Below are 27187 nucleotides of genomic sequence, written 5' to 3' on the forward strand. Positions count from 1 at the left end.
AAATTCAATACGTTTTTCCACCTACACTTCACACTCAGTGAATGATACCATATATTGGTTGAAATGTAGACTGACACACACACACACACACACACTCGCTCCCTCAGCAGGAGAGGGTGTAAGATAGTAACACTTGGTGACCACTACACCCTGGGCATTATTAACAGATATATATTTGGACCAAAGACGACATGAGAAGGATTAACACCTGCCAGCAAGTCACATGACCCCTTAATTTATAAGAGTCTCAACATAGCACATTTATTTTCAACGTCTCACACACACACACTAACACCTTAGGAGGAAAAATACATGCTGCCGTTGAAAACTCATAGATAACGTTCATGTTTGACGCTGATGTGGTTAAAAAAAACTTCAGTTGATATTTTGAAGTTTCTCCAGTGTGCCTCACAGTAATATCACTTACCAGTGCTTGAGCAAAGAAGTTCAATCTGTTTGCACAGTGCATCATCAAACGCCTTAATCACTTTCAGGTTAGTTCTTTCAGCATTTCAAGTGTCCTCTTGTCTTTTAACTCGTCTGAATGTTAACAGGCTCTTGGCCGCTGTGACATCATAATGAATCTGAGAGGTTTCCATTTGGCCATTCTTCATTTACAATTAAGAACTGTTTGTCAAATACCTTTTCTTTTTCTTGCTGGGACTTGGTCTCTAGGTCGGCCATCTTGTTGTGGAGTGCCTCTAAAGCATCTTTTTCCTGCAGAAGAGCAGCTGCCTCTGACTCCATCTCTGCCTCCACCAAAGCTCGCTCAACCTCCACCTAGGATAAACACACACGAGTAAGGAAGTCATTTGTGTCTTCTGTTTTTTTTCTGAACAGAACTGATTTTGAATACCTGGTTGATCCTTACTTTAATTAAAATCTGTACATTATGTTACATAATATCATTTTAGTTTCACAAACAAGTTAGGTAAAAGAAGTGTTGTGTCTATTGAAATCCCCCCCCCACCCTCCCTCTTCATATTTGTCTTACCTCTCGGGAAGACTCCTCTATTTGGTTGTCCAGCTCTTTGATCTTTTGCTCCACCTCCTCCATGTTGTTCAGCACCTGGATCCTCTCCTCCTCCACACGCCTCACCTCCTCCTCTGATGGCCTCATTTCTTGTCTACGGTAACGAGCGGCTTCATCTAGAGCCTGGAAACAGCATAATCAACAAAGTCAAGGATTGCACCATTGATAAGATCTAAATTATGATACCTGTTATTGGTGATTTATGGCCATAATTTATATCAACTATCAATTAAATTATTGGGGAAACTAGGTCTACTTAGCATTTTTTATTCTACTCATCCTTTGCTACGAGGAACTTTTGTTCTTCAACAGCCAAGAAATGTGTGCAGACACAAGCACACAATCACCCACATACATAAACACCAGCTGTCTGTTCTGAATGGTAACACTTGGCCTGCTCTAATCTAATAAATGGGCTGTAAATATCTCCCATCTGTGTATGTGAAGGATGTGTATGTTGATACTTGTCACTCTCCTCTTTTCCAAAAAGAGCAGGGCACATAACCACTTCCCACATTAATCCGGATTAATCTTTAAAGAGGCTGAAGAAAGTCAAAGGTGCCACTTTAGCAGTCTTGCACTCTTTTCTTACAGAGGATGTGCATGAGGCAGAACTTAAACTGGATTAGAGCCACTTCAAACAGATTGTTTATGGATTATAATCTCTGTCAACAATGCTCATCTGACTCCAGTCTGTAACCACAGAATGAAACAGAATACCAATATACCAAAAAAAATTACTTCCTGTTCAGCAACTCTCTCAACTCTTGATTTAACCAATCTGTGCACTCAGGTCTCCCTCTCTCGGTTTAATGTTTTTTTCTAAGCCTTAGTAAGGAGGAGGGTCTGAGGGTTAGGGTACCTTTATATGGATGGGTTAGTGTTGGTTGCAGTTGAGAAATTGATACTAAGTAAATAATCAAGACCCTGCAAACATGTATGTTTTATACATCTCTGTGCATTAAGAAGTGACCTTTGAGTTGGTCTGTTGCTAATTCAGGTATCAGTCAACTGTTCAATACTTAATACAGTATGACAACAGAGATTTTAAGGAGGGGGAGGGGGGGTTCATATGTACAAATAAATGTACCTCATTGTTCCTCTGTGTACGAGGAGAAGGGGAGGGGCCAAAGCTTCGCAGACTGACAGCAGGGGATTCTGCCCTGTTGTCTCGCTGGCCGCTGCTGCGTCTCTGTCGTACCTGTAGGTCGTTGTCATAGTAACCATTCTCTAATCCAGGGGAGACGGTGTGTCCATTCTCTGTGGTTCCATTAAAAGCAGAGGAGTCCGAAAAGACTGATGGTGTGTCGTCATCGTCGTCGTCGTTCACTTGAAGCTTCTCGAGCTCCTGATTGATCTTTTGGAGATCTGCTACAGCCGAAGTCGGAGCAGTAGTTGTGCCACCTCCATCTCTCTCAGACCGGCCCAGCTCCGTACACAGAGACAAGATGGTCTCAAGCCGCTGCCGCTCCTGAGATGAGCACAGACAGAGATTTGTTTTTTAGGGAAGTACATCTGAAAGGCTTCAATATTCTTTAGTAGTGTTTTTTGACCAAAAGTCAACACCTTTTTGGTTTCACCTCAGTCAGTGCAATAACCTCAACACAGCATAGGGCTTTTGGTGCAACACAAATAAAGTATACATACATCCTGTTATAAAAAGGTGAGACTCATCTAATAGGCATCAAATGTGTGTACCTCAATTCAAGCTTTCATTTGACTATTCAAACCAGTACATAAGATCATTTTTGAGCTCATGCCAACGTTATATTCAACTTTACCTGCCTAGGCCTTATGTTAAAATAAATGCACACATTGTAAATTCAGTTATGTTCCATACTAGAGTCACAAAAGCTCCACTGCTGCAGTATTATTATGTCTTTACATCATAGAATAAAGTTTCCAATGCTCAGGTTACCTGAGGAAGCATTGCAGAAGTCAGTCACGCCGCTTAAAATGTCCTCATTTAGTCCAACATACGCTCAGTACCATCAACTGCTGTATGTATTTAACATACACAATAGATCCGATATGCATGCGATAGAAAGAAGATTTTGTTATCCTTGTAGGATCCGTAAAGCAAGAGTTCCCCTTTCTACAGGTTTCACCGCCCTAACAAAGCTATATGGGGAGTTACAGGGGCTGCAAGAAGTCAAAATACCCTCTCATAGGTTCAGCAGTAACTTCTGTTGAGGGAGAGGTGTGTAAGCCGCACAACATGCCTCTGTATGTGATATTAGAAACGGAAAGGAGGTTAGAAAAAAAGGTATGGTCCAGAGTAATGTGTGTGAGAGAGGGGGAGAGAGAGAGAGAGAGAGAGAGAGAGAGAGAGAGAGAGAGAGAGAGAGAGAGAAGCTGGACAGCTGTCAACTATAGGAAGTGTGCACAAGATCAGGCGATGACTCAAAATGCAGGAATGTGTCTGCTGTACTGACACTAAGGAAACAAGACACTTTCTAGAGAATTGTCCTCTAGGAAGGAATTTGAAGCAGGTTATGGGCTTTTGAAGTTACCTGTTCAGATAGGCTGAAGAGAAGCTTCTCAGAAGCGTTTGTTTCACTAAATAGGATATAATCATTTCATGCATCATTTTAGGAAAAGTTAATATAAAACGAATGTATTCGAAGAAATAGAAATAATTAGTTAACAGGGGAAAAATATGCATACTGCATGTATGTGTGAATGCACACAAACAAACATACACAACCCATTTATAGAGTGCAATATGAACCAGAGGCTAAACAAGCCTGTGTCAGTTTGTCACCTTGTTCTATTCTAATGCACACAAGTCTCTGGAGCCTGTTTAGTGATCAGCTGTCTACTACTACAAAGAGACAAAAGAGAGAGAGAGGGACAGAGTAAGGGCGAGACATATCCATTTGGAAAGCCAGGCCAATAGTGAATAAATTGCTGGGGAAAAAATCTGAAAGAAAATGAAAAAAAAAAAGAAAAAAGTGGAAGAAAGTGTAAAAGGAAGAGAGAAAAATAATCTGGTGCATGAGACTGACTAATGAGGAGCATTTGAGTTAAATTAATCTGATATCTTTCTGAAGTGCTTGTTATTAAAGTTATTAAAGAAAGATAGTATGGACATTATCTAAATTCTAATGTTTGTCTCTATCTTCCTCTTGGCCTTACAACATTGACATTGTGGCACTCGTATTTGTATTATTTAAATTCCAAACTATTTTAAGCCGAAAATGCTTTGCCAAATGCAAACTTGTTAGTATGGAAAGACAGAATAAAATAACTTAAACTTAGTTTGACTTCAACAGATGCATGTAAGATGACCACCCTGAATGACACGAGATCTAACCTTGTTCACTGTTGTTTTTTTTCCAGGTTATATCCAGATAAAGCTGTGAATGCATACAACCTAATAACATAAAAGTATGGACAGCATGCAAAGTTTCTCTTATACCACTAGAGGGCAGACTAAGGTCAGACAACATTTTCTATAGATGGACTCAGAGAAACTGGTATCGACATAAAATGCAATTAAATGTATATAGTAAACACTGAGACTGATTACATCTTATAACCTAAGCAACAAGAAGCTTCCACATCAGGATACACACTAAAAAATAATTGTCTGTATAATCATGTCAAATGTAAAACTGCTGGGGTTAGGTACATTTTCCATCTTGATACTTTTCAGTTTGGCTCCATAATCATGGCAAAAGGGCCGGCCCACTGTACTCCATCTTGTATAACTTCAATTCAAAGATATCTGGAAGCGAACTGAAAACCAGTGTGAAGCTTGATAAGCAGTTTGGTTTGTACAACCTCCAGAAAACTATTTCTCACAGATTTAACCACAAGACCACTTAGCAGAATATGGCTGTGTGAAAGAGAGAGACAAAAAGAGAGAATGTTTATGAGTCCAGTTGTCATTATATGTTGAGCATCTGTATGTTTATCCACCTGCTACACTTAAACTCTGCTCTCTAATCTTCTGGGTTCCACTGACCGACATCTTACTGATGTGCTCTGTGGCTCTTCAGCGGTCCGAACCACACTGGGCGAACCTCCAGTTGACTGACATAAACATGCACCGCACATACACAAACATACACATGTAGCAAGCACAGGGTTAAGAATAGTGCTGTGTAATGGTGGACCTAACTGTGTGTGTGTGTGTGTGTTACTCCCTGGGAGAGTGTGTTTGAAGGGACATGAAGGAGGTTAATATGAAGGGAGACATTCCTGAAGTCATTCCAGGACGTTTGTGTCTTTGTGTGATTTCAACCTTCCAACTTTCATCTCCACATTTATAAATCTAACAGTAACAAATAGTTACTCTGTCAAAAGTGTGCCAATCTGTAATCTTAAATACATTACACACTACACCACAGGATGCAGTTTCACAGGCTTCATCTACACAGTGTAATTTGAGCTGACATTACGTTGCCGTAATTTGAATTTCTGGACAATGGGGCTATGAGGGAAACAAACTCACCAGTCTCTCCACCTCCTGCTCCCGTAGTCTCTCCCCTTTTTGCCTCTGGTGGTAGTCTGTCAGTTCCTCCTTCCCACTCAGTGAGCTGATACTCCCCCTTCTTTCCCTGAATCCCCCAGGTGGGGTCACTCCAGCCTTTCCAAATGACTGCCTCCTCTCACCCAGCCCCACCCCAGGTTCTAGACCCGCCTTTCCAAATGAAGACCTCCTCTCGCCAAATCCAAGCCCAGGGGCACCGCTGAGTTCTAGTCCTACCCCTCTCCTCTCCCTTTCCCCCAAATAAGCATCCATTCCTCCTGTAACTCCACGACCTGCCAGTTCTGCTGGGATGGAACTCAAGGAGCTGATGGAGCCCATGGAGCTAGTGGAGGTCAGGCTGAGTTTTTTGGCAACACGAGGAGAAGAGGAGCCCCCTGCTTTTGATGGGATGGTCACGTCAGGTTGGGTTGTTGTAGAAGAGATGGAGGGCGTTACGGAAGGCACGTTCTTAGGGGAAGAGAGGGAGATAGACACAACACCTTCCCCCTGATTGGTGCTTTGTATTTGATTTCTATTGGAGTAAAGCTGACTGGAGATGCTGGAGTTGTGGTTGAGGTCAGAATTGCCGTTCTGATTGTTGTAATAGTCTTTACTATATTTATAACCCCCGGCAACATCAGATCGCCGTGGGGGCAAGGTTGACAGGGTCAGACCTCCATTGTTGTTGTCACGGGGAGATGTAGAGGGGCAGAGGCGTGGCAGGGAGCGGCTGTGTCCACCAACTATCATCCCATTCAGTGAGCCCGCCGAATACTTCCTGGTTCGACTGCTGGGCAATGGCTCTTGGTTGCCAAAGCTACGGCGGCCAAGACGTGGGCTTGAGGGCATGCTGACCGCACCTCCTGTTGATGGAGTGCGGGTGGAGGATGGAGGTAGAGTCAGGAGGAGGGTGTTGCTACCATCAACAGATATTGAGGAACCGCCACCGTTCCATGTGGACAGTAAATTAGAGGAGCCCGGGTTGTGCAGCCGTCGGCTATCGCTAATGCTGTAGTTTTCTTGGTTCCGACTGATCAAGGTGCGGGAGGAAGAAGAAGGGTCTGATCGACGTCCAGGGGAAGGAGGGGGAGCAGATTTCAAAGACATGGGAGGACGATCTGAGCCATAGAACCGTCTTGCTTGTTCCTGATAGGCTGTGGATGATGTGGCAGGACTGGTGGTCGGTGAGGTGGGAGGAGACTGGTAGAAAAGGGAAAACAGATGTTACCTCAGGAAACACATATTGATATATCTAATGTATTAAAAATATGACAAATTTAGAGCAATAAATACTACTCTGTTGCATCTAATGGTACCTCATTTAAGTGATGACACATAAACAACAATAATGAATAAGCATTATTTTGCTGTTTAACACTGTAGTTGTGACAGGGATAATATGTAAGCAGTGATTAGACATGTCTGGGCTTTTAGATCATCAGGAAACCCTGTTTAGCCCAAGACAAACATCCTGGCTTACCATACAGACTCTATAAGCCTGACAGAGAAGGCTGAATAATACATTCAGATGTGGAGCTCAATGAAAGCTGACCTGTGTGACACTGAAGTAGGAAGGATTGGCATTCCCGTTGGCTCTGAGGCTGTTCTCCAGGGCAATCTTCTTACGCTGCAGGGTGTCCATCAAGTCTCGGAGCTCAGAGGCTGATCGCATGCCTCTAGCACTGCTAGTGCCACCCACCACCGCATGACCATAGTCACTACTGAACTTCAGGTAGTCTGGAGGTGGGTAAGAGTTAAATTGAGAAAGAAATTCAAAAGATGAATATGGGGTTACAATTACCCTGTAAGAAAACAGGAATATATAAATGGTAAACAAAATAGACAAAAGGGAGGGAAGATACAAAATCTACAAGTACAAGTATAACTATAGAGAGATGGATGGATGTAACATAGTGTATTTGTTCAGCTTTTGGAAAATTTAGCTACACAATACCAGTAGCAGGAAACAAAGAAGGTAGAAGAAGAAAAAGAGGGAGGGGCAGGGGCATAAATGCTTGCAGAAGAGAGTAGGAGGCGGGGGGGAGTGGGCCTGTGTATGTACCTGAAGCAGCAGCTATTCATAGATAGGGGCCTTGGCAGGACAAACTCAACCCAAACAATCTGCAAATGGTAGCTAACCACCAAGAATAGGAGTCCAATCACACACACATGCATGCAAATACACCCTATGACAAACCATCCATTAGATCCAAGACAAACATAGCAACCCTTTTTTGACTTCGAGTTTGTAAGAGTAGGATTTTGGGAAATGAAAAAGACCACAAAATATTCTTGACTACCCTCAGGAGGCCCCCCGCCCTTCCTAAAGCCTTTATTTAAAGCCATTTTAGCAATGAGGGGGTCTTTTTCAAAACCTCAACTGACAGTCAGTTTTTACTTCCTTCTCCAAAAATCTGAAAAAAAAAAAAAAATTCACATGGCAGAATAATGCTGAAAATAGAAATTAAAGGCACTTGATTTATTCAATAGTAAAATTGAAAAAATATATAATATTCCATCATTAAAAATACACTAGTAAAGGTAAGGGAAAGTAAAATCTGAGAAACCCGTCCAGTCTGCTGAATTCATTTGTGGATTTAAGTGGAAAAGGACCTATTACAATGTTGAAGACCACCCAGTGTTTAACTGACACAAACGCCCGCACACACACGCCCGCACACACACACACACACACACACACACACACACACAAAAGGTTTTCCAACAACTGACATATGTGGGCCTGCGCCTGAGAAAAACATTATGTGTATACAACATATGCACCCATGCCAAGAGTGAACATATGTGTTCAAATGTTCAAGCATTAGTGAGAATACTTAACTAACACTACTTGATGGGTTAAGAAAAAAAAAAGAAACAAAACAAAAGCACCAAAAAGTGCACATCATAGCTGATTATAAGCCAGTGTGAGAAAATGTCTAACCTTACATGGTGGAGAGAAATGGGGCAGAAAATTAAAGGCATCATAAGATCCAGAACCACACACACAGCTAGACACACATACTCAGGGTGTTTGTGTCCATACATGGGCAGATTTATACAGGAGGCCTGGTGTGCATCAACTCCGTTCTATTCTCTTCAATGCTGAGCTCATAGTTTTCACCTTAGGAGCATGTTTTAGAGTGTGTGAGTCTTGGCGATCTGGAGGATGATGGTAACGATTTTAGCATAGCGCAATAGAAAATCTGTTAGGCGTGTGCATGAATGTGTGAATATGAGAGCTGGAAGCTGGGGAGAGAGGAGTGCACTCCTTATGTAAGGGGTTTACGGAGGGAGGATTCCACTGATTATGGCAAACAGACACACACCTATCTTACAGCCCGATCAATCACTAAGGAGACAGAAGTATCACCACGGCAACGGAGGAGCACCAGATGACAAAAACATTCCAATGTGCTTTGACTCTAAGTTTTCACATGTGTTTAACAGTGAGAGCATATGTTTAGGGAAGATATGTGAGAGAACTGAGAGAAATACCTGCCTCCCCCCATCCCTTAAGTCTTTCTCACACACACACACACACACACACACACACACACACACACACACACACACACACACACACACACACACACACACACACACACACACACACACACACACACACACACACACATATCTGAAATCTCTCTTTTTTTTTTTCTCTTTTTGAAATTATTTGAACATTGTTTTTTGTTTATTGTATTTTCGGGCTTTTTTATTTTTGTTTTTGTATTTTTGATATGTTTGATATGTCTGAAATAAATTTAATCAATCAATCAATCAATCAAAAAAAGCAGATGAAGATCTACAGGTGGGAATTGAAGGACTTTCAGATAGAACAGATAAAAGGGGAGGGCGCTGGAAGAGAAGATGATGATGTGGCAGAACAAAGGCAGAGAGAATATCAAGGAAAAAAAGGACAGGGATCAGGTGCAGGTTAGAGGTTAAGGAAGAGGTTTAGCAGACCCCTAGTGTGTGTTTGTGTGTGCTTTCATGTGTTTGTTTACCTGTGTTGTAAGCCAAGGCAGACACAGGGCTCTTTTGGGGAAGCATGCTCTTCATTCTGCTGGCCTCCTCTGGATGGTTGAACCGAAAGAAATAGGATTTACCCAGACACAGTGAGTAACCTGGAGAGACAACACAAACAAATAAAGAAACAGCAGATATTTACTGAGTGATCTACAGTCAGGCAGACAGTTGTATAACGAGTATAAAAATATGAACTAACTTTACTACACTAGTTTATGTTGACATGTATATTAGGCATTATATATTCCAAGCATGAAGAGGTAGTCATGAGTACTGCTTCATATTTGTGTAAGCCTGGAATATTTACTCACAGCCAGACACACACTTGCAGGCACTGGTGCATAGCCAGCCATCCCAGACCACTGTGTTTGCTCTGGCCATCAATTAGGCTGAGAGGGCCAGGTATTAAACAAGATGTCAGGGTCGCAACCTCTGTAATACACACAGCCAGACACAGCTGTCCAAATACCTCAGAGGGGAAGAGACAGCAGTAGTGCTGACACACACAAAAGGAGAATTAAAGTGAAAAATGGCACCAAAAAAGATGAAAACCCGACACCAAATGCACATTTTGAGGAGTAAAGCGGATACAGAAAACCACCTCTGTGGGTGAAAGGTTCAGATAAGCATTACAGTACTGTAAACCCCCACATGTGTGTCGAAGCCTAAAACAGCACCTTCTTAATAGCTCCATTACAGTTACATCAGATTCCTTAGACCTGAAGTCAGACACAAGCACTGAGGCATGAGGGGGGATAGCGAGAGGGTGAATGGAAAAAGACTGAGTGGAAAAATATCCCAGTTTTTTTCTCTTTTCCCTTCACTTATTCTAATCTTTCCTTTTTACTCTCACTCTATGTCTAGTTCCACAGCAAGGTATTTAAGCTAAAAAAAAAAAATGCTAATAGCCAAATAAGGGCTTATAGTTTAACTAAGAGGGGTCCTATCTGTCTAAACATTGCCTTGACGTTCCCAGAGGAGTTCTTGATAATTGTAGTTTCCCAGCACAGGTGGAGATCTGAGTGAAGTCGTGAGGTGAAGCTTGCACCACACACATGAAAACAGTGCAAGGAATGTTTAGTCTACACAGCTGGACTGTGAACGTCTCAAATACATACTCATGTAAACACTATCTTGCAGGTTTGGATTCATACATACTGTGAAGCAAAAGCATCATGACGGAGAGATCAGAAGAGTTGTGACACACACAAAGGGATGAAGTGAGCAAAGCCTAATAATACAAGAGTTTGTTATTGCCACACATGAGTAACGTGTGTTTGTCTGTTGAATGAGCATTTTGAATGTTGTCATTCTCTGTATGTGTGTGTGAAAATGTGTCTCATAACGGTGACTGCCTAGTGACTCACAGTAACTCTCAGTATTTAGCACAACAGCAAAAACAGAAGCACACACATACACACTGTCTCTCTCTCTCTCTCTCTTTGCCAGCAGCCAGCTCTTGTAAAAATCTAATTTCCTCCCCTCAAAAGCCTCACCATGTGCCACCTTTAAAGTGGAGGGTAAAGTGTGTCGACCTGATTTGTTCACAACCCCCACCCCTCTGCTTTTTCTAATTTCCTCCCCGGACTTCTTAGCTAACAAATAACCACTCACTAATCCTATCCTCCTTCCCATCTTCAGCAAAAATAAATAACAGCAGCATGTGTGTGTGTTTGTGACATCCACAACAAAACAGGTTTAATTTAAGTGTTTAATTGTTTACTAGCAAATTGAGTCTGCCTCCCATGTCGAGGCATGCACCCCCTGATGCATACACAGACCCTCTCCAAAACAACCAAACTGGAAACAAGTCTGTGTATACATTTATAGGATAATTTAAAGTTTGCGATCCACAAAGTCAGACCTCAGAGTCTTTGATGACACAGATGTAGGAGCTGTATCTCGCCTGGTGCCAGTTTCTGTTCCCATGTAGATCTGAGAGAACAAAATTAAACTCTCTCACCACAATGTTATGGGAGGGAAAACTCAAAACTGTTTCTCTATTTAGTTAACATAAGTGGAGAATTTGCCCAATTTAAGACCATTAGGTTAGAATGAAAAATAAACCAATTACAAAGATCCCATGTTGAACATGTGCTTGGACCTACCTGGCCTGCTAATTGATCAGGTTTTCTTTTCTTTTTTTTACCAAAGCAGTAATCACAATCCAAAAGTTCCTAACACAATCTATAAAATATCCCCCTTTCTTACAATCAAACAGTATCAATCATTTGAAGAAGAAAAAAACAGTATCCTTCATAATGTTGCTCTGTAATCGTCAAAGCACTGAACTGATGTTGAGTTTACTTACTCATGAAAAGACACACAATGGTCCCAATGGGAATGTTAATTGGCCTCAAAAACCACAAATTAACCCTGCATGGGGCACATGGGGTACAACAGTAACACCATAAAAAAACAGACTGGTCTTTCTCTGGGGACACTTTGTAGATTAGATCGGTCACTCACACTTTCTCTCTCATTCTCACACACACACACACACACACACACACACACACACACAGAGAGATGCATAATCTGGCCCACAACCAGAGACTCAGAGGTTAAGATATCTTTCACTGCTTTATCTCGAACTCATCCAAGCGCTTGCATGCCTGGTAAATACCACATGTCTCACCACTTTAAAACTAATACATCTGAAACAAAGAAATAAAGCTAAATTGGACACTGTGCAAACTGATAACAAGGACATATTTCTTATTAATTTATTTACAATGTAATATTTGCTAAAAGGTAAAAAAAAAAAAAAAAAAAAAAACATGTGCCAGAGGCCGGCAGAAAAAGGCTTGAGAACACAATAACATCCAAGACAATGGAGCAGGTTTTGTATTTAGGTGTCAAGTATCCTAAGCCTGTCCTCGCAGCCACAGGCTAGTTCTCTTTGTCATACGCAATCACACTGGTCTGTGAACTTGCCAGCCAATGTGTGACCCCAGGGCATGCATATACACCCAGGTCATTTGCATTGAAGGTGCAGTCAATGTGCTAAAACCTAGTTGTGATAGAAAGCCTCCAAAGTAAGACTGCAAAAAGCATTGAAACAATTCAGTAGCATGGATTACACTACTCCATACCCCAATAAAAATTCGTTCAATTAAAAAAAAAAAGCTCTGCCTTTTTCCAGCCTTTAAAAATAGCAATAAAATGTGTTCATCGTTTGAAAAACCAAGTACCCTAATGTTAGTATAAAGGGGAGAGTGAAGAGTATGAACATTAAAATACCGCTAGTAGCTCTACAGCACGATAAAATGATTTGCAATTGTTTTGCAGCAGCTATAAGATACCTCATCGTCATTGCACAATGGTAGGCTACAATGTCATTCAAGAAACAAAACAAATAGTCAATATAAAGAAGTCTGCAATTAAATAATTTAGAAGTGTTAAAAACTTGATTAAATGTATAATTTAAGTGATAAGAGCCAGCTTAAAAAATCCGTTACAAACCTTGTGAATCCCATTCAGTGAGCACTTATCCCGACAGGACCAATTATCGTCTTCCTTTGAACTTCAGCCAAATTATCATGACAACCTTTACATGGATAATAAAAAAGATGTAAAACGATATATATTCTATAACTACACTACTTCTGCCGATGCCTGTGTTGTTGTTTGCCTCCCTCCAAAGCCGCAGGATGTCTACTCTCCCGACTTCTTTCCGTGAGGAAGAAAGTTGCTGCATTCACCATCTACAGGTCTGTCTCCCGGACTGTACCAACTTTCATTGAATGGGGGATGAACATCAGAAAAAATATACCAAGCAACGTGGTGTCTAAAACTGTCAAAAAACATGCTATCACTACCGAGTGTTTTAGCGAACAACACAGCAAAGAAAATAGAAAAAGGTGTTATTTGTCAATTAGAAAACACATCTATACTAACCGCATATAAGCCATATACCCTACTGGTAGTTGGTAGGTTCAAAGGCCATTAGACATTGAGGTATTTGGTAGACGCCCCCTCCGCTTTTCTTTGTCTACCTACCTATTTTCCTTCTCTTTTCTCTTCAAAGTACCTAGGACAAGTCAAACCTTATGCTGTGAAAACTGACCAAAAACACGTGTTAACCTGCTGGCTTTATTCAATTTAAACACCAAATAATAACAATTAAATTTAACTTGTTATGAGGCAAACAACAATAGAGGAAGGGTAGTTAAGGGGCTTGCTAGTAGCTAAGCCAGCCAGACTTTCTGGAGGTAAGATATACTGAAGAGCAAATAACGGATATTTCCTTTTGTTGGTAGAACTTTGCACTCCTACCTTTTATTTTGTTATGTGTAGCCTACTTCTTGTGTATGTGAGACACTGGAGAGAGGCCTTATTTTTGAAGCTGTTTTGTTCAGCAGATTGATTTGCATTTGCCACAGACCAGTGTGAATGCTGGGAAATTGGGTTTGTCTCCACTGACACATGATCTGAAATGCAGAAAAAGACGCTATCCCATTATTAGATTTAATATGCATTACATAAAAAGCACAAGACAGCCTGTAGTACTTACTGATCATTTGTAATTATTTTTGTTGCCATGCAATAAGTCACGTTTGTGTCATTATGTTTATGAGCAGATCACTGTTTAAAAACTGACATCCAGCTGTTCCATTGAGTAAGGGAGTGAAGCTGATGTGATTTCAGGTCAGGCTCCAAAGTCCAAATACAGAACAGATCACTTCCTAAACATAGCTAATCATCTCCAGGCTGCCCCAAACTGTGTATGTGTCCCGTGCGTAAATGCTTGTGCGTGTGTGTGTGTGTGTGTGTGGTTAGACTTACTCAACCCAGAGCATCCAAGGCCACTGGATATTCCTGAAAGATGTTCTCCCTCTCTTCCTCTCTCTCCCTCCATAATTTTCCAAACCATGCCCTTTTGACTTTTTTTTAACCCCTTTTTGTCTTTCAGTCCCTTTCTGCACCCCTGCTGCTTCACAATGCCCTGGCCTTGTGTGCGTAGGCACACCAAAATGTTGTCAATATTTGAATCAGCCAGGCTCAACGGGAAAATAAATAGGCCTGTCAATATTTAACTTAAAATGGCTCAGTCAGACAGGACACAATGACAATGAGAAAAGCGCATAAGTAAAGGATTGACACATGGTTCGGGAAAAGCCAATGCACTGCATGCTCTTTTAAATAACACAAGAAAGGGAAAGGAAAGGAATAGGAAAGGGAAGGAAAACCGAGTGGAGTGGAAATTGTTACAGCTGGCAATAGTGAAACAGGGGGAGCTTTGCAGCTGAAACAACCCAAAAAAATGAACCCTGGAGAGGAGAGAAGATAGAGAACAGACAGGAGATAAACAGATCAAGATATCTGGCAGACAGAAAAACAGACTGGCACGTGGACATGAATGGACAGAGAGATAATAAAAGGAGTTCACTAGATATTTTGAGGCTGCTACATTTATATGGCTGTTTTGTAAGTCTTTGCACTCTATGCAGTACAGAGTTAGAAGAGCATGCTTTGCAGTTGCTGGAAGCTGTGACTCATTGTAGCATCTAGCTGTTCCAAACCACAACAAATTAAACCAAACCAGGGGCACACACACACACACACACACACGCACGCACACACACACACACACACACACACACACACACACACACACACACACACACACACATGCACTGCTTCATTCAAAACACAAGCATGTCGAGATGCTTACACACACATTAGTGTATACATTCATGTGAAAATACACACAGAAACTCACACAAACATACAGTACACCCCGCTGTTTCCATGCAAAACATCAGCACAATATTAACTGTGCCCATATGAGTCATACATACACTGAAAGGAACGCAAGTAAACCAAACCACAAACTAACCTCTCTCTCTCCCTCTCTCGTTCTCCCTCTCTCACTCTCTTTCTTTCTCTCTCTCTCTCTCCCTCTCTCACTCTCTTTCTCTCTCTCACACACTGGAGTTATGAAATTCTGCAAGTTGGCTCACTCCATGCATTTGAGCCAACTTTAATGCTACCTCCTTTAATGACCAGTAGGTGGCAACATTTCAAAGCATGTGTGTGTGTGTGTGTGTGTGTGTGTGTGTGTGTGTGTGTGTGTGTGTGTGTGTGTGTCTATCCCGTCTATCCTACCCAGAGACTGTATATAACGGTCTATGATCTTACCTTGTGTGAGAGGTGTAGGCACAGTGACCTGGACTCCATCCAGACTGCAGAGGTGTCCACAGGGGTCCAGGGTCACCACCCCTCCTGTGTTACAGACAATAATAGAGTCAGAGGAACAGTGTTATGCAATTCAGTCCGATTCACTATTAAAACTTTGAAGTGCATTCAGTTCTAAACAATTGTGATATATTTAGATAATACAGTAAGATTAAAGCCTTTTCTATTACTGGGTCACTAATGACCACAATATATTACACACTTAAGCCTTGACACGTGCATTAGCAGAGGCCTTATGAAATCATGTGATAGAAAGAGAACTGACATCAACCTTCATTAAAAATGAGACAGTGCTCCGCCTCGACGCCAGGCCCCTGGATAGTGATGTCTTGAGGAATTGGGGCATCTTCTCTGCCTATGCGGGTCACTCCTGGAACATCAAGTAATACACATGTGATTAAAGTTAAATGAAAAGTAGAAAACAATTTGGTTTCACAGACATTCACATCTCTGTGAAAAGCTTTAGATAACATATATTCATAAAGTAGTACTGAGGAGTTAAATTAAAAAAAAGATGTTTGAACTACTGTATTTGGATAGTTTGAGATCCAGTTAGTTTGACGAATTTGAACTTTTCAATGAATGTTCCAGAGAAAACAGATCCTGAGTTCTCCTAAAACGGCTCATTCACATTGCGAACATTCCTCTCTGAAATAGAAGGGCACATCGTGCTGAGCGATTGTGAAAGAGTGTGGCAATGTGGTAGTGCTTATGAAAAAAAACCTAAACTATAATATGAATCATCACAATGTTGACTTTACTAAAGCAGTATTGGTCTGATCTCTTTAAGTCCTGGTCTGTACCGTTTCTGTGCAATAATGCAAATAAAAACAATGACCAGATGACACAAATACACATTTTTTTGTTTTTTTTGGCTTTCTTTTTGTATTAGAAATGTAAAGACAGCTCTGTGATCCATACAAGACATGTTCACTCAATCATGTGAGAGTTACCAATATCAGTCTATGGACAGATACACTCTATCTGGTCAGCTTGAAGTTAGTCACTTTGTAACAAGTTGTGTATCTATCTACAGAATAATGCACTATAATCAGCTATACAATCAATGATTTTGTCTTTATCATGTCCATCACTGTGTCTTTGCTTACGTCAACTTGTCTTTATGTGATTGGCAAACTAACTGGAATAGTATTTAGGCTTTGGCACCTTCAGCTTGCTGATGTGATGAGTGTGTGTTTGAGTCTGTGAGGAAAGTGATAGAGGGAGAGTGTGGGACACCTGTGGATGGCTGACGACAGACAAACTAAAAATAACTATAAATGCACCACCATTATCACCCTGCATATGAGTGTGTGTTAAGTACGTGTTCGCACATAATGATCACCATGTATGGCAATTTCTAAAATTAAAAAAACAGCTTGAACTGACTTTAATATCACTTCTCTGAAGGCTAGTGTGGAGTTCTGATTTTTTTTTTAGTTTATTAGAATTTGTCTCTTTTCTCTGTTAAAGCAGGAACTCATAAAACCATATACAGTAGTTTGAGTCATCATCCCAGTTTGACGGCTGTTTGTGTTGCAGTCTGTCTGCAAAGTGTTGTTCTAAATGGCATGGTCAACTGTTGGTTCGGCCTGTACGATAAACGTTAAGTAGTGTCATTTTCACAATGATAAAAAAAACATGATGTTGGGAATATAAAATATGTAAATATCTCTTTTCAGTCTAAAGGAATCTTGAAGAGGAAAGTAGTTTAGGCTTGTTGTTACCTAGCAAAGAGTACCGCTTTCTTCAATAACACCTCTCAGGTAACCATGGAAATTAAGCTATTATGCAAAGAGGGCAAAAAAAAGGGAAGAAGTAATTCAGGGAAATGGAATAAAAATGTTAGAAGGCTGATAGAAAGGAAGGAAGGAAGGAGTTAATGACTAGAGAGGTCTGGTATCTCCACAGGTAGGGATTTTTGAAGATATGAATGGAGAAGGGATGGGATAGATGGATAGTTACTGTATGACCTTGTAATTCTAACCCATGGAGTGTGCTGTAGGAGAGCGTGTTTGTTGATTGTGTTACCTTCTTTTAGGGGCAACAGGGTGATTGCCACACTCAGCCTCCCACTGCCCAGGCTCACCAGATGAGGTGTGGCCGTCTGCACCTTCAACCCTTTCCCTGTGTCGATCAGGTCCAGGGGCGGAGACTAAAAGCATCAGTCAAGGTAGAGAGGTCGGTTTCAAACAAAATGGGTTTATTACAAGTAATAAAAATAATATGTGTGTGTGTGTGTGTGTGTGTGTGTGTGGGGGGGGGGGGGGGTCTTTACCCTGGGTTCAATTGGAGACATCTGATCCGACTCTGGTTGGAACATCATCTCAGAGTCCTGCAGTAAATATGGAGAGAACAGAACAACAGCTCAGACCACACATTTTATTTAATTATTGATTATGAGTGTATTTAGGGTCTGTCTTGAATAATTAGATTTTATATTTAAATATTTATAGTTGCTTTATACATTTTTATTCATGTTCTAAGGCATCCCTTGAAAATTAGACATTTAGTCACAAATGTGACTTTTCTAAATAAACTGAAGTTTTAAACATATTAATTAGCCTTCATTGGTACTTAGAGTGTCCAGGTATATAAACATTCTACCCAACTAAGCAGACCTTATATAGACACGAGCAGGGTCACATTGTGCCCACATCTGTACCAATGACAGCCACTTACACACAAAGAAAAACTAGTGTGCTTTGCCGGCCAGCTGCTGCCATGTGAGGTTCTCCCTGTGTGAAAGTGTTCCATGGGGAAAATACCACTTGAGAGGAAACACACAAACAAACACATGCAAGCGCGCACACAGGCTGGGCTGCAGTGGGAAGAACTGGCAGAAATGTTCCATGAAAACAGAGTTCCCATAACTTGTTGGTTATGGTCTATCATCACACCGCCTGGTGCTTTCAAAGTGTTTGTGTCATGTGATTTACATTTTTTTTTTCTATTCTATCTTACCCATTACATCACAGCTCCACACAACGCTGAAAGGATGGGTCACAATTCCAATTCATATAACATCATGAAATCAGGCAGATTGTTAAGCACAAAATAAGGAAACTAAGCGTTGGAGACTTGCTCTTATGGGCAAGCTTTTGAATTAAAAACAAATCTAGCCCCTTTAAAAAATTATCTGCACTTCTGAAAATTCCTCAAATTTTGGGGTGAAATGTATGTGTGAAAGCAAACAGCCACATTTTTCTACCCCACGTTATTCCAGACTTTTATAATGCCGGTTCCCCAATAAAAAGCTTCCTTCTATCTTGTTTATGTTGGAAACATTGCACTGTGACTTTTGCAAGCCCTGCCACCTGAAACACCTCCCGTCCGACAGTGAAAACGTCTTGCTGTAAGGGTCATGTGTGCAACTCAGGAAAATGTCAAGGGCATGCTGTACAGAGCTGGGAACTTTGGGGGCAAGGGAAGGGGCAGAATACAATATTCAGTACTGTTTGCTTCACCCAATACATTGTATGGTGTAATAAACACTTCTGTCTCAAGGGGCCACTAATTGGGCTTCAGGTTATCCATCCTTGTTTTGTAATACGTTGCAGTGGAGTCAAAGATAAACGAGAAAAAAAATCAAGTGAAAATGTTTGAATGCTGGGAGAGGGCGGGACGCCAGAAACTAGTAGGGCAGGCATTAAAAGGAGGAGAATTATCAACTATAAAGAGGAATGAAAAACAGAGCGAGATAAAAGAGAACTCAATCAAAACTGCCAAAAACACACTCAGATGCAGTGCCAAGAACAAGGCCGGCAGTACCCTACAATTCAACACAGGCAAAACAGTCCTGCTTCTATTTGTGTGCACACATACACATTAAAGGGAACACACACATGCGCACACACCAGATGGATGAGTGAAAAGCTTCTCACCAAAGCAGAGATGATTACAGTACATGGGAAACCACCTCAACCACATTTCCTTTTTCCACCTTCTGTCACCTCCTTCCCTTCCTCCTCCTCTTCTCTCTCCTTGTTTTACTCCCTTCCTCCCTGTTATCCTGTAATAATCCTGTAATAATATACAAGATTCACCTCACACTATTTCCAGCATTAGTCTCTTTCTTCTTCCTTTTTACTGGAGTGCGCTCTTGTGTTTTTTTTTACCCATTTTTTCCATCAGTTCTTCTCTCTTCATTTTTCCTCTCCCTGCCCCTTCCTCCTGCCTTTTTAATCTTAACCAGCAAAGTCAGCTTCAAACCACTTCCTCTAATTCAGCGCCGACTTCCTTTCTGAGGTCACTTCCTTTGCTGCTTTGACACCCTTTTTGCCTTCAAACCCACTAATACACACACTTTGCTATTCTTTGCACTTCAGCCACCCGTCTGACCGCTATGCATGCACAAACATCCACAAATAAAGTCACACATCAGCTCTTTTTTGTTATCACTTGAAGATATGAGGGCCCAACATTCCATTGATTTTTTTTCATACCTGGTGTAGACAAAGCAAACACACAGTGTATGATGGCAACATCAGCTGGACAAATGCAAAGGGGATTTTTAAAGTCCAAGGGAGACTATTTTGAGTATGATGAAAAAGGCTTTTCCCATCAACCCAATGCCTATTTCATGCGTCATACACATAGTTTCTCTTTTGTTTACCCCATCATTCATCCTTATTTTCACCTTTTAGTCGCTAACCCCCCCCATTTGCCTGCATTTGTTCCCCAGGTGAGCTCCAATCTGGGCAGGTCAAGACAAGTCTTCTGCATTGTTGTACTCTAGTTTAAGTAAAGCAGTGAAGTGTGTCAACCCCCTTCTAGATTTTCAGATTTCAGCTCTGGTATCCCAATCTCCAACCACCTTACTGATGCTATCATGGCCTCTGGCTATGAGAGCACAGGTATGAAATGATTGGATGGTCTGGGAATTTGCAGCCAACAACAATTTGTGAACACATAAACAGAAAGATAAAAATGTGAAGCCTGTTCCCTCTAATTCCCGGCCTTTAAATATGTAAAATATATAAATAAATGTATATAAATATATCAATAATAGATTAAGTGACTGTTCGATAGAGATCACATGTTGTGGTGAACCAGCAAAACGAACTAGCTTGGGAACATCAGAAGAGTATGAAATTATGCTTTAAATGAGTCGGTGGAGAATAAAACTGAGAAAGAGAATAAACACTAAGACTTACATTTACATAGGGGCGGAAACGAGACCCCAAAGAAGGCTAACATTTTAGCATAACTACATGTTATTAAGTGGTTGTATAAAAATTTCTTATCAAAAGAAAAGAAAACTTAAAGCAGTGTGATTTTCTCATTTACGAGATGATATTATGTTGTTATGTTAACAAGTGTGATCTACAGTATTGATATCCAGCTGAAACAATGTTAACCAAAAGCAGGAATATAAACTACCTTAGCTTTATTGTAGCTAACCATATCACAGTTTTTTTGTTATGACATCTTGCTAGCTCTAGCTTGAGCAAGTCCCTTCTTATATTCAATAAGTGCAAGGTCAGATTGAGAGCAGGTAGGCAGGTCAGCACATAGGCACAATAACAGGCAGGTAAGCCATCCAATCATTTCAGTCGTTCCAGATTTAAGCATGATTGAGACTTATAACAGGCCTGTGACAACCAAAGACAGAGGATTTAACCAACAACCTAACTATTCATTAACAACACCACACAGTTCAGTGTGAATGACAAATATGTGAGGAACAAGACAACTGAGTTTCAATTCTCAGGCTTTTGTAGTTTCTGTAGTTTTTTCACGACTATAAGTCTACACATTGTTTCTGACCAAACATCAGAGGACATGATGCAACATTTCCTTTACAGCTAGCCTACAATGAAGTTTAATAACAGAATATTTGATAATAAGAGAATTACTTTTATCAGATGTTGCTCTCTGCCTATGATTTAAAGAACAAGGACGTTTTCCAAGAACTTGCAATTGTGTTCTGAAGTTAAAAATCATCAGATTCAACTCCTCACTTCATCTAGTGTCTTAAACGAGGTGATTTTCTTTTTGAAATCTGGGAAATATAGACATACTTTGACATACAAAGGTAATCATTTAGATATAAGCGAAGCAGATGAGGGTAAATACTGCTGGAAAAGAATGAGATTGGTAAAGGTTAATTTTTCCTTTTATGGGAAAGTTGTCCAATGGGTAACTATCCTAAGCACACAGGCCCAACCTGATTATAAAACCAACTTGACTCTCAATCTGATGTACTCCTGCAACTTCCTCTTGAATACTTTGACACCAGCTGAAACAACGTCATAAATACACAACATTATAAAACCACAAGGACCCAAGAACAAGAAAGTGTACAAGCACAAAATCTTTCTTTGATCCCATCTGCAGAGCAGCTGAGTCCCCCTAAAGTGCTGAGTTCCCCCTGCATCTGGAGATGGAGATAGAGCGAAGCAGAGAAAAAATATGGGGTCAAGAAAAAAGTAAAAGTGGTGGAAGAAAGAGAGCTCATAAAACCTTAAGGACAGACATAGCATTCTCAAACTGCTTTCGTTTCATCTTCTTATTTTCTTCTACTTCTGCTTTCATCCCTCATTTCATGTTGAGTTCCTTCTCTGCTTCTATTTCCTCAACATCTGTTTTGATTTTTCTCTTGTTTCAAGTATTTTCTACATTATTGTTGCTGTCTGTTTTTTGTTGCAGTCTTTTTTTTTTATATAACCACATCTCAGGCCTGTCCCAATGGGGTGGATGTCACTGATTTGGAATAGAATAATGTAGGGCACAGGTTGGGTAGTTAAGTAACTTGCACAAGCATTTTTTGAGCAAGACTTGAGCTGGACGATGTAATCTTCAAAAACAAGGAAAAACAAGAGGAAATCAAATGTTTTTGTTCAGCAAGGCAAACTGAAAGTACAAACTGAATATTCTGAATATTGTGATTGAGATTGGCCTTTAAGATATGGTAACATCAAACATAGTGTTACAAAGCAGGTAGAACTGAATGTTTTAACAGTCAGATTATTTTAAATCTATAAATTCATTGTTGGTAATCTGCTCCCTCAGTGCACGATGCTGCTATATTAAAGTAGTCCATATTGGCATTGGGCAGAGGGTTTTCAAAGCCAGGCAGTTCATTAAGATGATGGTTAAAGGGTTCAACAACTGATGGAGATAAGACTTGGAATACAGTAATACACCTATATGGAATTACAGCGACTTTCAATTTGGCTGTAATCTTGCTACAACGATGAAAACTAACTGTTGTTAGCATCAGACACGTTTGAAAAGCAGTTCAACACATCAGATAAAGAATCTCAGGAAGGTGCAGATACTCATTGGTTCAGTTAACCTTATTGCAAACCCAACTGTGCCATCTGAGTATTACAGTTGTAGCATTAATCATTGAGGAGAAGTTTTTCATGTGTTGAGGTGAATATTTGAACACCTTTCCTCACGACTCCACAATCTACTAGTTTTCCAATTTCTTACAATTACCAATAAAACATTAAAAGCGATGAATTGGAGTCATACCAGGATCTTATCTCTGTGTGTTTGACTCTTTCTTTTCATTTCTATCAAGCCGAAAACAAATCTTGTTTTTTCTTTCTCAATTGCCCTCAGTACAATCACTGTCTTTTTTGTTTCTGAATTCAACAGGCTCGTTTTTAAAAAGCTATCTTTCCATAACCTGCGAACAGTAGAAATGTGTGTGCACATGTTTTATTTACTCTAGGTGACGTGTCTGGCTCCCATTCATTCAGACAGATATCAATCTGACCTGATTCAAGTCAATTCATTCACAACTTCAACTAGAATAGAGCTGATTTTAGTGCCACTGAAGCACTTTCATAAACAACCAACATGGCAGCCTCTCATGTGAAACAGTCTGAATTTCTAATTTCATCAACATTTAACAACATACTGGTTGGTTATGGAACAGATAGTGTTCACTGCTTAATCATATCATAAAAAAAATCCTTGTTATGTCTGGTTCTAGAAGCCAAACAAGCTAGTTATTAGCTTAGCAGTCCCAATGTTTTGTTTCTCTGATTGGTTGGTTGTCCAGAGAAATGTTGGTCTTCCAAAGTCAGTGTTTAAAAATGTATAAAAATGAATTGAGAGGTAATGGATCTGTTGATTGTTCTGGCAGGCCAGGCTAGTCTTCCCAGCCAGTTTCCTCTCTCATGCTCTCGATGAGTTTAATTCTCTTTTCAAAACATTCAATTCAGTTTCTTCGCCAGTCTCCCTGATTTGTCTCGTTGCCTCTGTCCTTATCTGTCCCTCTCTCCATCCCTCTATATATCTCACTAACATCCCCTCCCCTTACATTCCAGCATTACCCTCTCCTCCTCCCACCTGACAAAGCCAGCATTGTGTCACAGATGCTGTTTAATATGGAGTCCCTCTCTCTCTGTCAGGCTAACTGGGGTTATCTTCCTCCCTTCTCTACACTACACTGTATTTTTTGTGTGCAGTTAAGTCTTTAACAAAACTTGAATTAATTTAATTTATGCCTTCAGTATGCCCACACACCATAAAGGTCAACATTCCCTCACACACACACCCCCACACACACCACACACACACCACACACATGTACATGGGCTTTACTTATAGGCACACAATAATTATCTTTTTTTGCAGCTAGTCTCTTAAAAAAACTTAAATTAACTTAATCTTGTGTGTCTGCATGTTTCTGTGATTGTATGTGTTTCCATTATTGCATTTGTTTTTGTGTTTTGGCGAAAACTTTACGAGCAGATTAAGACAGCTTGACCTTGAGCCTTTGCTTAAAACACAGCAAACATCCACCAGCATTGTCCTCCAACTCAAACTCTCTCACCCTCCTATCAGGGTTTTTTCTTCATTTACCGAAATACAAGATCCTCACAGGAAAGAGACTCTATTGTTATTGCAGCTGACTCAAAGTTTGAGGAAACTTGAATTTCTTAAGAGGGCGTGTGTTTTTTAAGGAAGAGCCTGGGTTACCTACGCCACCATATGCAGGGGATCAAGTGATGTTTGGGTTTCTAAGGGTCCGGATATGACAAAAAGACAAGGAGGGACAGGGAATTTGTAGAGGGACATATAACCCACATTAGTAACTTAGCTCAGCGGGTGAAGTGAACTGTGATTCCTGGATAGTAAAGAAAGATGGAGGCAGAATGATGGAGTGTATGATAAGACGAATGTCGGGGGATCTGGGAGATAAAAAGAAAGGAAATTGATAAACACAGAGGATAAAGAATCCAGAGATGAAAAAGATTAATGGAAGAGTTTTTGTAAGGCTCCTGCAGTAGCAACAATGGCCTCCAATTTAGTTAACATATAAGGTGCACAGGCCTACTCCAAAGAAAATGCTAGAATGATATCCTGAAATCATGTTTGGAATTCACTTCTGCAAAATGTTAAAAAAAAATGACCATGTTTATGTGCAATATTTGACCTTTTTCTGCATTTCCCATCATTTACAATAGACTATCGGTACATTGAGTCCTTATGACAGGTCTGTTGTACATATCTACTGGTTTCCACATCATGGTCAGAGCCAACATGACGGGTTGAATGTTTTTAACATTAGCTTAGCATTGCGTTGGCTGTTTTGCAGGAATGAAACCACATGTGGAGATCTTAACTTCAACGTAAACTAATTCTCTAAGACACCAAATACACAGATGTTATTCTCGTTGAGTAGAGTGCCACCAAAGACAAAACCAGAGTCTAAGCATCCAGTGACATAACATGCAGCATACTGTACAACTTGCTTCTGTGTAACTGGACATACCAACATGTCACACTGTATATTGTTTTCTGGCAGGACAATCAAATACAATCAATGTAGATATACAATGCCTGATCTGATATGCCAAAATTACAAACTCACACATATGCCTCTCAGATATGTCAATACTTTAACACCTGACTTTTTAAAGAGGTTGGAACTGATGAGAAAAAAATCTTTATCTGGTTTCTTACATTTTGGTTGACTTTCCTAGTGTTTGATCGTGTTCTTTACAGTGCACGAATGCTGTGATAAAACAGATGTAGATCCACATAAGAGTCATGTAATCATTTATGGAGGGAGTATCTGTACCATCCACCAATGTCTGATTATCTGTGATTCTTTTTGGAATGGGGTTTACTCCTGTATGCACTCACCAACAATATCTTACATGACATTAAAAAGACAACACTTGAAAACACAACATCTCTGCAGCCTACTCCCTTCTGACCAGATTCAATTGGCCAAATAGAGGGCAATTCGTAAAAGCATGTAAAATTCCATTTAGTCAGCCAATAAACAAACAAAAGTTTCTCTTTATTTGCTCAGAAACAAATCCGGACTTAAAGTAGCTCAAGCTTATCAACCACTTAAGGAACAAATTACTTCCAGAGCGTTGGATCAAGCATTAGCTGCTGTAGGAACACCATGAAAGGGATTAAATATGTCACCATATTTTAAAGGAACACAGACTTCATATAATAAGAACATTTATAGCTGCGATTCATCACAATTAAAACAAGTCACTTACCATTATTGAACGTGGACTGACCACTTCTGTCATCGTGCAGTGAAAGAGACGCAGTTACTTTGCTGCTCCAAGACCCTCACACCAAAGTCCTGGGAAATGTCTGTCCCTTTTCCTTTTCTCTTGGTGTGATTACGGTTTCCTTCTTGACAACGAATACATTCCCTGATTAGCAGCTTGGAAAGTCTGGTGGGGAGAAAAAAAAATCCTCTGTCACATTCACACACTGTCATGCACACACATGACGGGAACACAAAACGTACACAAACGTAAAAAAAAGCCGGCGGCCTCAGCCAATTGCGACGTGTGGAGGAATTTAACAAACAGCTGGAAGTGGAGCTAGAGAGGGAACAAGAGGCGGGAGTCTCTCTCTCTCTCTCTCTCTCTCTCTCTCTCATAGACGCTCACAAATCCACGCACACACACACACACACACACACACACACACACACACACACACTCAGCATAATGTGCAGGTGTTAACAGACCACCTACTCTTGACCCCTTGTGCTCACTGGCTCAGAGAGACAACAAAGACATGTAGAAAAGGGGAGGGGAGAGGGAGGATAAAAAAGGTACAAGGAGAGGTAGAGGGGGAGAGAGAGAACTCCTTCAGGCCTACTTGGCAGCAATGATATGAAAATACATGAGAGTAAGAAGCATGTTTGGCTTATGATATCAAACTAGGAATGCAGTCTACTCTCCCTTCACAGGACACAATCCAGACCTGATGCCGATGGTTCTTCTGAAGGAATCTGTCCGTGGGAAAGATCCAGACTGGTGCCCAAACAAAATGGTACAGATCATATCAAATCTCCAAGAAGTTGAAATCAGGGATAAAGGTTGATAAGTTTAGAGTATGGACATTTCTGTTTGAATACAATTTTTGTAACAGGCTTGGTAGAAGTCTCCAGCTTACAACTCCAAATAAATAATTAATACCTCTGGGAACTCAAAGCTAAC

General features: G+C 40.5%; 1 protein-coding gene across 7 annotated transcripts in view; it reads right to left on the reverse strand.

Moving 5' to 3' along the window:
- Positions 1-26606, reverse strand: part of phldb2b (pleckstrin homology-like domain, family B, member 2b) — a 39473-nt gene extending 12867 nt beyond the window's left edge. For 3 of the 7 annotated variants that reach the window (XM_061064038.1, XM_061064039.1, XM_061064040.1), the window contains exons 1-11: positions 26228-26605; positions 18022-18078; positions 17775-17898; positions 16015-16113; positions 15687-15770; positions 9521-9640; positions 7063-7247; positions 5493-6710; positions 2124-2504; positions 995-1156; positions 643-780 (exon numbers count right to left, since the gene is read on the reverse strand). In XM_061064038.1, the coding sequence (XP_060920021.1) occupies positions 643-780; positions 995-1156; positions 2124-2504; positions 5493-6710; positions 7063-7247; positions 9521-9640; positions 15687-15770; positions 16015-16113; positions 17775-17898; positions 18022-18078; positions 26228-26260 (2601 nt within the window). In that variant the 5' untranslated portion in view covers positions 26261-26605. Of the gene's footprint in view, positions 1-642; positions 781-994; positions 1157-2123; positions 2505-5492; positions 6711-7062; positions 7248-9520; positions 9641-13007; positions 13234-15686; positions 15771-16014; positions 16114-17774; positions 17899-18021; positions 18079-26227 lie in introns of those variants that run through there. The other 4 variants (XM_061064037.1, XM_061064042.1, XM_061064044.1 and 1 more) reach the window with 4 other exon arrangements.
- Positions 26607-27187: the final 581 nt, after the last annotated feature.

This window comes from Labrus mixtus, chromosome 19, assembly GCF_963584025.1.
Source record: "Labrus mixtus chromosome 19, fLabMix1.1, whole genome shotgun sequence".
NCBI classification, from domain to species: Eukaryota; Metazoa; Chordata; class Actinopteri; order Labriformes; family Labridae; genus Labrus; species Labrus mixtus.